The sequence below is a fragment of the Pleurodeles waltl genome, chromosome 7 (assembly GCF_031143425.1).
Source record: "Pleurodeles waltl isolate 20211129_DDA chromosome 7, aPleWal1.hap1.20221129, whole genome shotgun sequence".
NCBI lineage: Eukaryota > Metazoa > Chordata > Amphibia > Caudata > Salamandridae > Pleurodeles > Pleurodeles waltl.
This window is the reverse complement of record NC_090446.1, coordinates 1,215,288,667-1,215,302,268: the sequence shown is the minus strand read 5'-3', so window position 1 is coordinate 1,215,302,268 and position 13,602 is coordinate 1,215,288,667. Positions and strand designations below refer to the sequence as shown.

The window sequence follows — 13,602 nt, the reverse complement described above, 5'->3', positions numbered from 1 at the left end:
CGTCCAAGTGACCCCCACGGTCCAGTGACTCTTCAGCCCAAGTTTGGTGGAGGTAAGTCCTTGCCTCACCTCGCTGGGCTGCATTGCTGGGAACCGCGACTTTGCAAGCTTCTCCGGCCCCTGTGCACTTCCGGCGGAAATCCTCCGTGCACAGCCAAGCCTGGGTCCACGGCACTCTAACCTGCATTGCACGACTTTCTAAGTTGGTCTCCGGCGACGTGGGACTCCTTTGTGCAACTTCGGCGAGCACCGTTTCACGCATCCTCGTAGTGCCTGTTTCTGGCACTTCTCCGGGTGCTACCTGCTTCAGTGAGGGCTCTTTGTCTTGCTCGACGTCCCCTCTCTCTGCAGGTCCAATTTGCGACCTTCTGGTCCCTCCTGGGCCCCAGCAGCGTCCAAAAACGCCAAACGCACGATTTGCGTGTAGCAAGGCTTGTTGGCGTCCATCCGGCGGGAAAACACTTCTGCACGACTCTCCAAGGCGTGGGGGATCCATCCTCCAAAGGGGAAGTCTCTAGCCCTTGTCGTTCCTGCAGTATTCACAGTTCTTCAGCCTAGTAAGAGCTTCTTTGCACCAACCGCTGGCATTTCTTGGGCATCTGCCCATCTCCGAGCTGCTTGTGACTTTTGGACTTGGTCCCCTTGTTCCACAGGTACCTTCAGACAGGAATCCATCGTTGTTGCATTGCTGATTTGTGTTTTCCTTGCATTCTCCCTCTAACACGACTATTTTGTCCTTGGGGGAACTTTGGTGCACTTTGCACTCACTTTTCAGGGTCTTGGGGAGGGTTATTTTTCTAACTCTCACTATTTTCTAATAGTCCCAGCGACCCTCTACAAGGTCACATAGGTTTGGGGTCCATTCGTGGTTCACATTCCACTTCTGGAGTATATGGTTTGTGCTGCCCCTATCCCTATGTTTCCCCATTGCATCCTATTGTAACTATACATTGTTTGCACTGTTTTCTAAGACTATACTGCATATTTTTGCTATTGTGTATATATATCTTGTGTATATTTCCTATCCTCTCACTGAGGGTACACTCTAAGATACTTTGGCATATTGTCATAAAAATAAAGTACCTTTATTTTTAGTATAACTGTGTATTGTGTTTTCTTATGATATTGTGCATATGACACTAAGTGGTACTGTAGTAGCTTCACACGTCTCCTAGTTCAGCCTGAGCTGCTTTGCTAAGCTACCATTATCTATCAGCCTAAGCTGCTAGACACCCTATACACTAATAAGGGATAACTGGGCCTGGTGCAAGGTGCAAGTACCCCTTGGTACTCACTACAAGCCAGTCCAGCCTCCTACATTGGTTGTGCAGTGGTGGGATAAGTGCTTTGAGACTACTTACCACTCTTGTCATTGTACTTTTCATGAGAGAAAAATATACAAAACAAGGTCAGTGTATATACACATAGCCAAAAAGTTTTGCATTTCCTCTTTTCACTCTTTTCTAAGTGCTGAAAAGTACTTCTAAACTTTCAAAAAGTTCTTAAAAGTTTAAAAAGTTTTTTTCTGTCTTTCCAAAAAGTTCTGAAAACTTTTTTCTCTTTGTCTATCACTTTAACTCTCTCTAAAAAATGTCTGGCACAGGCCAAAAAGTTGAACTGTCCAAACTTGCATATGATCACCTTAGCTGGAAAGGAGCAAGGAGTCTCTGGTAGGTGACCTGACTCTTTTTCTCAAGAACTGGGTAAGAGCCACTCCATCTGTCCTGAAGTGCCCTTGGAGCCACAGGCTCCAGAACCCCGACTTTCTGCCCTGGCTGAAACTCAACCACAGCAGCCTTTTGGTCATACCACATCTTCTGGAGTTGTTGGCTGGCCTCAATGTTTTTGCTTGCCTTTTCCATGTACTCTGCCATCCTTGAACCTAGGCCTAGTACATAGTCCACCACATCTTGTTTAGGCTCATGGAGAGGTCTCTCCCAGCCTTCTTTAACAAGTGACAGTGGTCCCCTAACAGGATGGCCAAACAGAAGTTCAAAGGGGGAAAACCCTACTCCCTTCTGTGGCACCTCTCTGTAGGCGAAAAGCAGGCATGGCAAGAGGACATCCCATCTCCTTTTGAGTTTTTCAGGGAGCCCCATGATCACGCCCGTCAATATCTTGTTAAATCTCTCAACAAAACCACTGGTTTGTAGATGGTGTGGTGTGTTGAATTTATAAGTCACCCCACACTCATTCCACATGTGTTTTAGGTAAGCTGACATGAAGTTGGTACCTCTGTCAGAAACCACCTCCTTAGGAAATCGCACTCTGGTAGAAATACCAATGAGTGCTTTGGCTACTGCAGGGGCAGTAGTGGACCTAAGGGGAATTGCTTCAGGGTACCTAGTAGCATGATCCACTACTACTAGGATATACAGGTTCCCTGATGCTGTGGGAGGTTCAAGTGGACCCACTATGTCCACTCCCACTCTTTCAAAGGGGACCCCAACCACTGGAAGTGGAATGAGGGGGGCCTTTGGATGGCCACCTGTCTTACCACTGGCTTGACAGGTGACACAGGAGGTGCAAAACTCCATCACCTTCTAGAACATATTGGGCCAGTAGAAATGGTTGACTAATCCCTCCTGTGTCTTGGTTTGTCCCAAATGCCCAGCAAAGGGAATGTCATGAGCTAAGGTCGGAATTAACTCCCTAAACTCCTGAGGCACTACCACTCTGCTGGTGGCTCCAGGTTTGGGATCTCTTGCCTCAGTGTAAAGGAGTCCATCTTCCCAATAGACCCTGTGGGTTCCACTGACATTACTTTTTTCTTGCTCAGCTGCTTGCTGTCTTAGGCCTTCAAGAGAGGGACACGTTTCTTGCCCCTTACACAGCTGTTCCCTTGAGGGTCCCCCTGGGCCCAAGAGCTCAACCTGGTACGGTCCCAGCTCCATGGACTCGGTTCCCTCAGGAGATAGAACATCTTCCTGGGAAGAGAGGTTCTGTTCCTTTTGCTGTGTTTAAGCTGGTTCCCCAGTCTTCTTTCCTTTTCTCTTGGAAGGTTGGGCCATTATTCCAGACTCCAACACTTCTTTTTCACCCTGAGCCTTGTACTGTGCCCTTGTCTTGACACACACCAGTTCAGGGATACCCAGCATGGCTGCATGGGTCTTAAGCTCTACCTCAGCCCACGCTGAGGACTCCAGATCATTCCCTAGCAGACATTCTACTGGAATTGCAGAGGAGACTACTACCTGTTTCAGGCCAGTGACCCCTCCCCATTCTAAAGTAACCATTGCCATGGGATGGACTTTAGTTTGATTGCCAGCATTAGTGACTGGATATGTCTGTCCAGCCAGGTACTGTCCTGGGCAAACCAGTTTGTCACCATTGCGACACTGGCACCTGTATCCCTCAGGGCTTCCACTCTAGTCCCATTGATTAAGAGCTGCTGCCTGTATTTGTGCATGTTAGGCAGCCAGGCAGCAAGCGTGGCTAGGTCTACCCCACCCTCAGAGACTAATGTAGCTTCAGTGTGAACCCTGATTTGCTCTGGGCACACTGTTGATCCCACCTGGAAACTGGCTATTCCAGTGCTAACTGGAGTAGTATTAGTTGACGGACTTTTCTTTCGGACAGGCCTTGTCTCCAGTTTGGTGTCCATGCTGAGTACAGATGTGACACCAGGCTTTTTTGGGATCAAAGTTTTTACCTTATACCCATTTGAGGACTGTGAAGAGGCTCTGAGCCCACCCTCCTGAGCAGGATTTTGGGGCCCTGTAGAAGACTCTTTACATTTGCCCTTGGATGCCTCACCACCCTTCCCCTGGGGAGGCTTTGTGACCCCTTTCTTTTGGTCACCCCGTGGAAGGTTTGGTCACCCTAATCTTGACCCAATGGTCTGCCTTCTTTCCCAATTCTTGGGGAGAAATTGGACCTAGGTCTACCAGATGTTGATGCAGTTTGTCATTGAAACAATTACTTAACAGATGTTCTTTCATAAACAAGTTATACAGCCCATCATAATCATTTACACCACTGACAGTTATCCAACCATCTATTGTTTTGACTGAGAAGTCAACAAAATCAACCCAGGTCTGGCTTGAGGATTTTTGAGCCCCCCTGAGTCCTCAATCAGGGTAGCCTTCATGAGGTCACAGGATTCTGCATCTTTACCAGAGAGTCTGAGGAGTCTATCCCTACACTTTCCAGTGAACATGTCCCAAAGGAGAGCACCCCAGTGAGATCTTTTCACTTTTCTGGTTGCACAAGCCCTCTCAAAAGCTGTGAACCATTTGGTGATGTCATCGCCATCTTCATATTTTGTTACAATCCCTGTGGGGATTTTTAGGATGTCCGTATTCTCTCTGACCCTATTTAAGTTGCTGCCACCATTGATGGGAGCTAAACCCATCTCTTCTATTTCCCTTTCTATGGCTAGGAGCTGTCTATCCAAAGCCAATCTTTTGGCCATCTTGGCTAACAGGAGGTTATCTTAATTGAGGCAGCCCTCAATGCTTCCAGAGTTACAGGTCTCTCCTGTGGAAGAATCAGACTCTCTGACTATTACTTGTGGAATCATGGTTTGAGAAACCCTGTTCTCCCTGGTATGGAGAACAGGTGTGCTCCGGTTCCAGTCTGCAAACAAGTACCTGCATCTTCGGAGGGCAGACCAGGTGGGTTTTGTAGAGCACTGGGGGGGGGACACAAGAAGGCACACAAAACACACCCTCAGCGGCACAGAGGCGGCCGGGTGCAGTGTGCTTAGCAGGCGTCAGGGTTTCAATAGGAATTAATGGAGGGACCGGGGGTCACTCTAGCGGCACAGGGGGGCTTCTCGGGCCAGCCACCGACTGGGCTAGGCAGAGGGTTGCCTGATGCTCACTCCTGCACTGGAGTTCGGTTCCTTCTGGTTCTGGGGGCTGCGGGTGCAGTGCTTGGTCCAGGCGTCGGGTTCTTTGTTCCAGGCAGTCTCGGTCAGGGGGAGCCTCCGGATCCTCTCTGCATGCGTCGCTGTGGGAGTGCAGGGCGGTCGTCTCAGGTTACTCACGAGGTCACAGTCGCCTGGGAGTCCTCTCTGCAGTGTTGGTTCTCTGGAGCTCGAGCCGGAGGTGTCGGGTGCAGTGGGTGAAGTCTCACGCTTCCGGCGGGAAGAGTGAGTTCTTTGAAAGTTGTTAGAAAGTTGCAAAGTTGTTGCTGTTTTTGAACAGTGCCGCTGCTCTCGGGAGTTTCTTGGTCCTTCGGGTTGAGGGCAGTCCTCTGAGGCTTCAGAGGTCGCTGGTCCCTGTCAGATGCGTCGCTGTGCAATTTCTTTGAGTCTGGAGACAGGCCGGTAGGGCTGGGGCCAAAGCAGTTGTCGTCTCAGTTGTCTCTGCAGGGGTTTCAGGTCAGCAGTCCTTCTTTGTGTAGGTCACAGGAATCTGATTTCCTTGGTTCTGGGTCACTCCTAAATACTAGATTTAGGGGTGTGTTTAGGTGAGGAGGGCAGTAGCCAATGGCTACTGTCCTGGAGGGTGGCTACACCCTCTTTGTGCCTCCTCCCTGAGGGGAGAGAGACACATCCCTAATCCTATTGGGGGAATCCTCCTATCTCAAGATGGAAGATTTCTAAAGGCAGGGGTCACCTCAGCTCAGGACACCTTAGGGGCGGTCCTGACTAGTGGGTGACTCCTCCTTGTTTTTCTAATTATCTCCTCCAGCCTTGCCTCCAAAAGTGGGGGCAGTGGCCGGAGGGGCAAGCATCTCCACTAGCTGGGATGCTCTGGGGTGCTGTAACAAAAGGCATGAGCTTTTGAGGCTCACCGCCAGGCGTTACAGTTCCTGCAGGGGGAGGTGAGAAGCACCTCTACCCAGTACAGGCTTTGATCCTGGCCACAGAGTGACAAAGGCCCTCTCCCCATGTGGCCAGAAACTTGTCTGGTTGTGGCAGGCTGGCAGAAACTGGTCAGCCTAGCACTAGAAGTCGGACTGGTATTCAGGGGGCAACTCTAAGATTGACTCTGGTTGCTTTCTAAAATAAATCCCACACTGGCATCAGTGTGCATTTATTGTGCTGAGAAGTTTGATACCAAACTTTCCAGATTTCAGTGTAGCCATTATGGAACTGTGGAGTTCGTATTTGACAGACTCCCAGACCATATACTCTTTATGGCTACCCTGTGTTTACAATGTCTAAGGTTTTTCTTAGACACTATAGGGGCATAATGCTCATGCACAAATACCCTCACCTTTGGTATAGTGCATCCTGCCTTAGGGCTGTAAGGCATGCTAGATGGGTGGCTTACCTATGCCACAGGCAGTTTGAGGTGGGAATGGCACTCTGAGGGGAGTGCCATGTCGACTTAGCCATTTTCTCCCCACCAGCACACACGAGCTGTGAGGCAGTGTGCATGTGCAGAGTGAGGGGTCCCCAGGGTGGCATAAGACATGTTGCAGCCCTTAGAGACCTTCCCTGGCATCAGGACCCTTGGTGCCAGGGGTACCATTTACAAGGGACTTAGCTGAGTGCCAGGGCTGTGCCAATTGTGGGAACAAAGATACAGTTTAGGGAAAGAACACTGGTGCTGGGGACTGGTTAGCAGGATCCCAGCACACTTTCAATCATAACTGGCATCAACAAAAGGCAAAAAGTCAGGGGGTAACCATGCCAAGGAGGCATTTCCTTACACTCACACACACACACACATATATACACACACACACACACACAAAGTAGTAATTAGGAATTGGCACAAGAAACAACAAGCATTGATAAGAATTAGTGAAAAATAGGGCGTAGGAGAGGACCAAACCATATACTAAAATAGGGGCATGGAAAGTGAAGTCTCTCACCTAAGGATATGGAGTAGTTAGAGAGGAGGTGGAAAAGCTAGGGACCCTAAGAGCCCCTAGTTCTTCAAGGCCTGCAGACACATTTTTCATGGGCTCCCACGCGTGGCAGAATACCTGCGGCAGCCCATAGGGGACCCCTGGTGTCCCGATTCCCTGGGCACCTAAGTACCATATACTAGGGACTTAAAAGGGGACAACTTTGTCAATTGTGGAGTACGCAAAAGTCCTAGGCAACCAAATTTGGATGGAGCGCACACTCACTGTGGTCCTGGTTAGCGGGATCCCAGTGAAAACAGTCTAAGCACACTGGTAGCAGGCAGAAAATGGGGGTAACCATGTCAAAAGGAGGGTACTTTCTTACACCAGGGTCATTGGGAACCTAAGGAAAAGTGCATGCACGTGTTGAAGGCTTTCCTACCTAACCTGATAGGCAAGGTTGTTCTTCTCTGGATGGACGATATGACAGTCATGTATTACCTTCAGAAACAAAGGAGGATACACTCTCAACAACTGTCTCAGCTATCCCAGAGCATTTGGTTTTGGGCTGTCTGACACAAACTAATTTGCTAGCAGAGTATCTTCCGGTGAGAACTCCACCTGCAAGTCCTCCTCTGCTACTTTTAAAGATGCGGGGGATTCCATAGATATACCTGTTGTGTCTCACTTCCACCTTAATCAGTCCATTGACCTTCATAATTTTACCACAGTCCGATGTAGTAGTGGAATGGGCTCTCCAGACTTTGGATGTAAAACGAGACCTTGTGTACTTTGTTGATTGAACCAGACCTTTTAGAGAGAGACAGCAATCTTTTGTTGCTTTCTCCAAACCCTACAAAGGGAAAGCTCTATCCTAGTCAAGCATTGCCAGATGGTTAATTCTGTGCATCCATACATGCTGTGCTAAAGCTAAGAGGACTGTACCCACTCCTCTAAGAGTGCACACTACTCAGAAGAAATGAACCTCTGAGCCTTCCTTGGGAATATCCCTATAGCTGGTATATTCAAAGCAACTACCTGGTCCACAGCACACACTTTTACAAAACATTACTGTGTAGATGTCTTAGGCCACCAACAAGCTTATGTTGTTCAGGCAGTTCTCCATAAACACTTTTAATCTTCTGCAACACCAACAGGCTAGCCACCGCTTTTCGGGAGGATGCCTTTACAGTTTATGCACAGTGTGTACCTACAGCCACATATGCCTCGAATAAAAAATGTTACCCTGTAAGCATCTGTTTGTCGCATGTAGTACATTGGATTCAAATGCATCCACCTCCTCCTATCTCAAGTAACTATAACTCATGCCGTAATGTAACTGTAACTCTCGCTTTCGCCATGCACTGCTAATTACCCCACATATTACATCACTCATGAAATCTCCTATGACATAATTGATAATATATATCACTGCAACATTTGCTGTGAAATCATTGATGAGAAAACTGTGCCTGGCAGGGGAGAAAGTTATAGTTACCCTAGGGCACAAGTTAAAGTTACTTGAAATAATTAGAACTGCTGAATTTCTGTGGTTTTGTGTGTGTAAAATCTAAACCTAACTATAACGTCCTTGTAACCTTTGTCTATATTCTGTGAATGTCTACGGTTTTTAAAATTTTATTTTCTAACTATAACATCTCAGTAATCTGTTTTTTCAGTGAATATATATTACCTAGTGGCGGTCACCACTAGGTAGTTGTAGTTAGGACCATGTTTCCTTAAAAAAACTGTTTTTTGACTTGCCTATATCTTTGGCACCATTTGAAGAATCGTCACAAAATGTCCCCAAAAAAGTGGACCAGTGATTCGTGTTGCGCATAGAAAGTTTCAGGGTGATCTGTCAAGCGGGTGCCGAGAAAAAGGGAGCTAAAAAAAGTTGTGTTTTCTATGTTAATCCCCATAGGACCTTTAGACAGGCTGACCCACTGGACGGAATTACATAAATTTGGCAGAAAGCTAGCTGTCGATACGGAGATCACGCTTTCACTTATTTGGTGTAAATTCGTTCAGTAGTTTTGGAGATATTAAAGGGAAAATAAATTTGTTTCTCTAGGGATGTGGGTCCTTTGCCATTATTCACAACAAAGAATTGGGAAATCCACAGCTCTGTTTGGTTGCCAACACTTCAAATCAGGAAGTGTTGACAGCCATCTTGGAACTCGGCTTCAGCCAAGTCCCAGGAAAAAAGTTTAAAAAAAAAAGGAAAGGGACCAGGATAGAGACACCGTGACCCCTTAGCTCTGGGAGACTCCCCCACCCCAAGCAGAAAAAGCATTTTTTACACAATTTATTTTACTGCAACTTTGTAATATTCGCAAGGCGCAATTTATACTTACCTTAGGGCGCACATTTTAGTTACTTGAAAGAACTCTAACTATAACTTCTGAATTTCTATGGTTTGTACGAGTAAATTCAGAACCCAACTATAACATCCCTGTGACCTTTGTTTTTTCAGTGAGTTTCTGTTTTTTTAACGTATAGTAATTATAATTGCTATACGTGAGTCCAACCACCGCCACACTCTGCCTTTTCGGTGTGCGCAGTGGCGGTTGGCCACAGGGCCTGGCCTGTAGCCCGGCCCTGAGGCCAACCCCCCTAACTACCCAACCCAATGTTGTGCACGGCCCTTTGCACATGCACAGCGGAAGTTAGCAGTGGGCTCTGTGGGTGTGAAAATAAATGTGAGAGGCTGTATCTGGGGGGTAAGAGTAGCTGTCAGTGTCTGGGTGTGAGGGTATGTACATCAGTGTTTTAGTGGGTGCGTCAGTATGTGCGCGGGTCTGTGAGTGGGTGCATCAGGGTGTCAGTGAGTGTGTGAGTGGGTGTGTGACAGTCTGAGATGGTGCGTCAGTGAGTGCGTAACTGTCTGAGTGGGTCTGTGAATGGGTGCGTGAGTGTCTGAGTGGGTGCATGAGGGTCTGACTGGGGCCGTGAGTGAGTGCATGAGGGTCTGAGTGGGTATGTGACTTTGAGTGGGTCTATGAGTGGGTGCCTCAGTGGGTCTGTGAGTGAGTGTGTAAGTGTCTGAGTGGGTGTGTGAGGGGGAGAATTGATTGAAAGAGAGAGAGAGAAAGGAAGGGAGAGGGAGAGAGATTTTTTAGGCTTTGATGTCTGATATACTTAGAATTAGGTATTTGTCTCCTACTTATGATAAAAAAAATTATTTGTTTTTCATAAATATATATATTTTTTTATTTAAAAAAATAAATGGAAATTAGTCCAGCTGGACTTGAACCCCGTAGTTCAGTGTGAAGGTCTGCAACCTTATATATATATATATATATATATATATAATCTAGCCCTTTATGGGCTTTCATATTGTTTCTTTCAAATAAAAAGAAAAATAATCATAAACCCTTTTCGGGCTATTTGGCACTGCGGGGGAAGCCTTAAGGGCTCCCCCGTGGTCTCTATATATATTTTTAATTATTAATTTTTTTAAATGTAAAAAAATATAAAACACCCTTTACAGGCTATGTGGAACCGCGAGGGAGCCCTCAAGGGCTTCCCCATGGTCCCTACTTTAAAAAAAAACAAACAAAAAAAACGTTTTGTTTAACCCTTTACAGGCTACCTGGCACTGTGTGGAAGCCTTAAGGCTTTCCCTGCAGTGCCATTCCTTCAGCAAGAATGGAGTGCTTTGACAGCAGCTCCGTGATTGCGGAAGCATTTCATCTCTGTCCCCTGCACGCGTGCAGGGAACAGAGATGAAAGCTCCGCTATTAGACAGCAGGACCTGCTTTAAAGGTCCCGCTGTCAAACAGCAGAGTGTTTGCTGTGGCTTGGATACGCTGCAGGGACATCTGTGGCTCCATGAGCAGCCCCCCTCCAACGAGAATAGCCCCGAGGGATGGTGGTCCCCAGGATTTGGAGGTCATTTTGGACCCCCTTTCCTCTTTGTTTTTTTTGCACTTTGCCCCAGGGGGTGGTGGTCGCCAGGGCACAGGGAAGGGGGAGGGAGGAGCAGGCCCCCCACATGTATTTAATAAGAAGCCATGGGGAGGTAGCGGTCCACAGGGTGGCGGGGAGGCCAGCCCCTCCCCCCCCGGCATATTTTAAAAGAAAGCCCTGGGGATGTGGTGGTCCCCAGAACAGCGGGAGGCCATGGGCTCGCCCCTTGCATATTTATAAGCGAATGCCCTGGAAAGGTGGCAGTCCCAGGAGGAGCTGCGGGCCCCTGCATATAAAAAAAGAAGCTCCGGGGAGGTGGTGGTCCTCTGAGCTGTGGGGGGCCAAGAGGCCCCCCACACTAAATCTTTTATGTCCACAGGACCTGGCCCATCCGGGAGCCTATAAAAAAAGGTAAGTGCAGGAGCCGAATCTCGCGAACCCGTGGCAAAAAAGTAATTAAAAAAAATATTTTTTGCTCTACCCCTCCATCAGTGCTGAGGGCTCAGGGTGTCCCAACCCTGGCCCTTTATCTTCTTTTTTTAAATTTATTTATTTTTTTACTTTTTTTCTGGGACTCGACTGAAGCGGAGTCCCAAGATGGCTACCAACACTTCCTGGTTTGAAGTGTTGGCAGCCAATCAGAGCTGTGCATTTCCCAGCTCGTCTTTATTAGCAAATACTTCGTGCCCAGAGATATACAAATTTGAATTTCCCTAAATTTCTCAAAAACTACTGAACGAATTTACTCCAAATAAGCAAAAGCGTGATCTGCGTACTGACAGCTAGCTTTCTGCCACATTTGGTATAATTCCGTCCAGTGGTTCAGGTTGTAGTCCAGTTTAAAGAATCCTGGGGAAAATAACATGGGAAACACAATGTTTTTGAGAGCCCCCTTTTCCTCGGCCCCCGCTTGATGGATCACCCCAAAACTTTCCAAGCACAACAAGAATCACCATGACTTTTTTGAATAAATTTTGTGAAGATTTGTCAAAGGGTGCCAAAGATATAGGCAAGTAAAAAAACGCTTTTGCTATGGAAACATGGTCCTAACTATAACTACCTACCGGTGACCGCCAGTAGGTAATATATATATATATAATTAACTGCATTAACAATTAACACTTACCTGCGTGGTAAATGCATGCATTGTAAATATGCACAGTGAAAGCATGCGTTATCATGTCGTACATAGTTGGTACTGGTAAGAATTCCTATTAGTTGCAGAAAAACTTTTACCATCGCAACACCACAGTGATGGTTCTACTGATCTAAGGTGGATTTTATCATGTTTCCAGATTTGAACACAAGTATTTACTCAAATGCAAATTAAGTTAATCAGTATAATTACTGTGTGAGATGGAAGGTTCTGCATTCTAATTGGTCAAAGCACTTACGCGATATGCCAGCAATGATTCCCTTAATAACAGTGGTGTATTTGATCAGTCCGTAAATGAGGGGTACACACAGCTACATAACTCCATTCTCATTTAGACTGTCCTGAGTAACACATGGTTGTCACAAGGCTCGCCCTGTAACAGATCTTGTACAAACCGTAATAAGACTGGTTTAATGACGATTTGTAAGCAGACGACACAGAGCGCAACCTCACGATTGAGAAGAGGAGTGGGTATCCACAGCAGTTCGCTGATTTCCTAAAGCGATTACAAAGTCGGTTGCCTCCCAGCTCATTCTGCCTAGATACTGTGAAGGCTGAAATCCTTTACATTGTCCCAACAAACCTCCTATCAAGCCTTTTTATTAACCACCAATAATAGCCCCCCTTCCTCATTCAAGCAGATACGCACACCTGTAAATACCAATGAAAGAGTTGGACCCTCGCAAACATGTTAAAAAAGCATATTGTCTTCTTTCATGGCCGACCACTGTGGAGCTGTTGATCTGAGACTTTACTCTTCTCATTACAGTGTTATCCGTGAACTCGCAACTAAAGCACTGAGCAAGTTGACACCTGGAGCCCCCGAGTACATGACTAGTCATGGTAAGGCCAAAGCACTGTTCCAGCATTCATGACCAAACCAAAATCTTACGGAACCGAGGTTTAACTGGTTTACAACCATGATGCTGCAAGACACAGTAGTGTAATTTTAGTATTGCTTATGTAAGTGGACGTTAGTGATAATGATCTCTACCCATCTCACAACTAAATTTTCTTATGTTATTGCATTGTTCTTGTACTGGTGTTGCACTCCGAACTGTCAAGCAAGTCTCATCAGAGTGTTTACTGCCTTCAAATGTATGTGCTCATGAAATGTTTCTTTCCTTGTTGTGAAACCCACATCAGAACATGAATACCTTTTTGAATTCATGATTTTTTATTATCTGACAGAATCTATTATTGTTAAGTGTTGAAGATTAAATTGCATGCAGTTCCATAGCAGAGTACATCTTGCCTCCAAGATTCGTTCTTTTACACATTTGGAGGTTGATGTTCAGAGAAATGTGCTTAGGATGCTAATCAGAGTCCTTAGCGGAGACAATTTTTTTGTTTTGGAATGGTGCTAATGTTCATACTATCCAGTCAGGTGGTGGTGTATAGAGTAAAAATTCCTTGTTACCACAAAGGAAAGTTACAATGCTGTTAAGGTCAGGAGGAGAAGCATTACATTTTAATTTCTTTACTGTTCAATTCTACCAGCCATCCTAGAACAATACATAACATCTCATGTGAGCCTCATGGACTGAACTACCAATCACTAGATTAAAAAAACAACCAATAATTGTCTATATTGTCCTAAGAAGCCTTTAGTCCAAGATTACTCTTCCTCTTTACTTGTGTAAATCTTCAAGAATCAAAACTCCACGCAATGATGCTGAAGACAGATCTGTTCTGTTTTTGTTCACCTAATGTCTAGAAGAAATGCAAACTTCAATGGTACCTTCCATACAAATTTAACCATCTTCAAACAGAAGCATGTATTTATT

General features: G+C 46.2%; 1 protein-coding gene across 1 annotated transcript in view; it reads left to right on the top strand.

Annotated features, from left to right (window-relative positions):
• Window positions 1-13,602, top strand: part of TBCD (tubulin folding cofactor D) — a 1,666,801-nt gene that overhangs the window by 898,516 nt on the left and 754,683 nt on the right. The window contains 1 exon segment of the mRNA XM_069200356.1: window positions 12,585-12,658. Coding sequence (XP_069056457.1) covers window positions 12,585-12,658 — 74 coding nt within the window.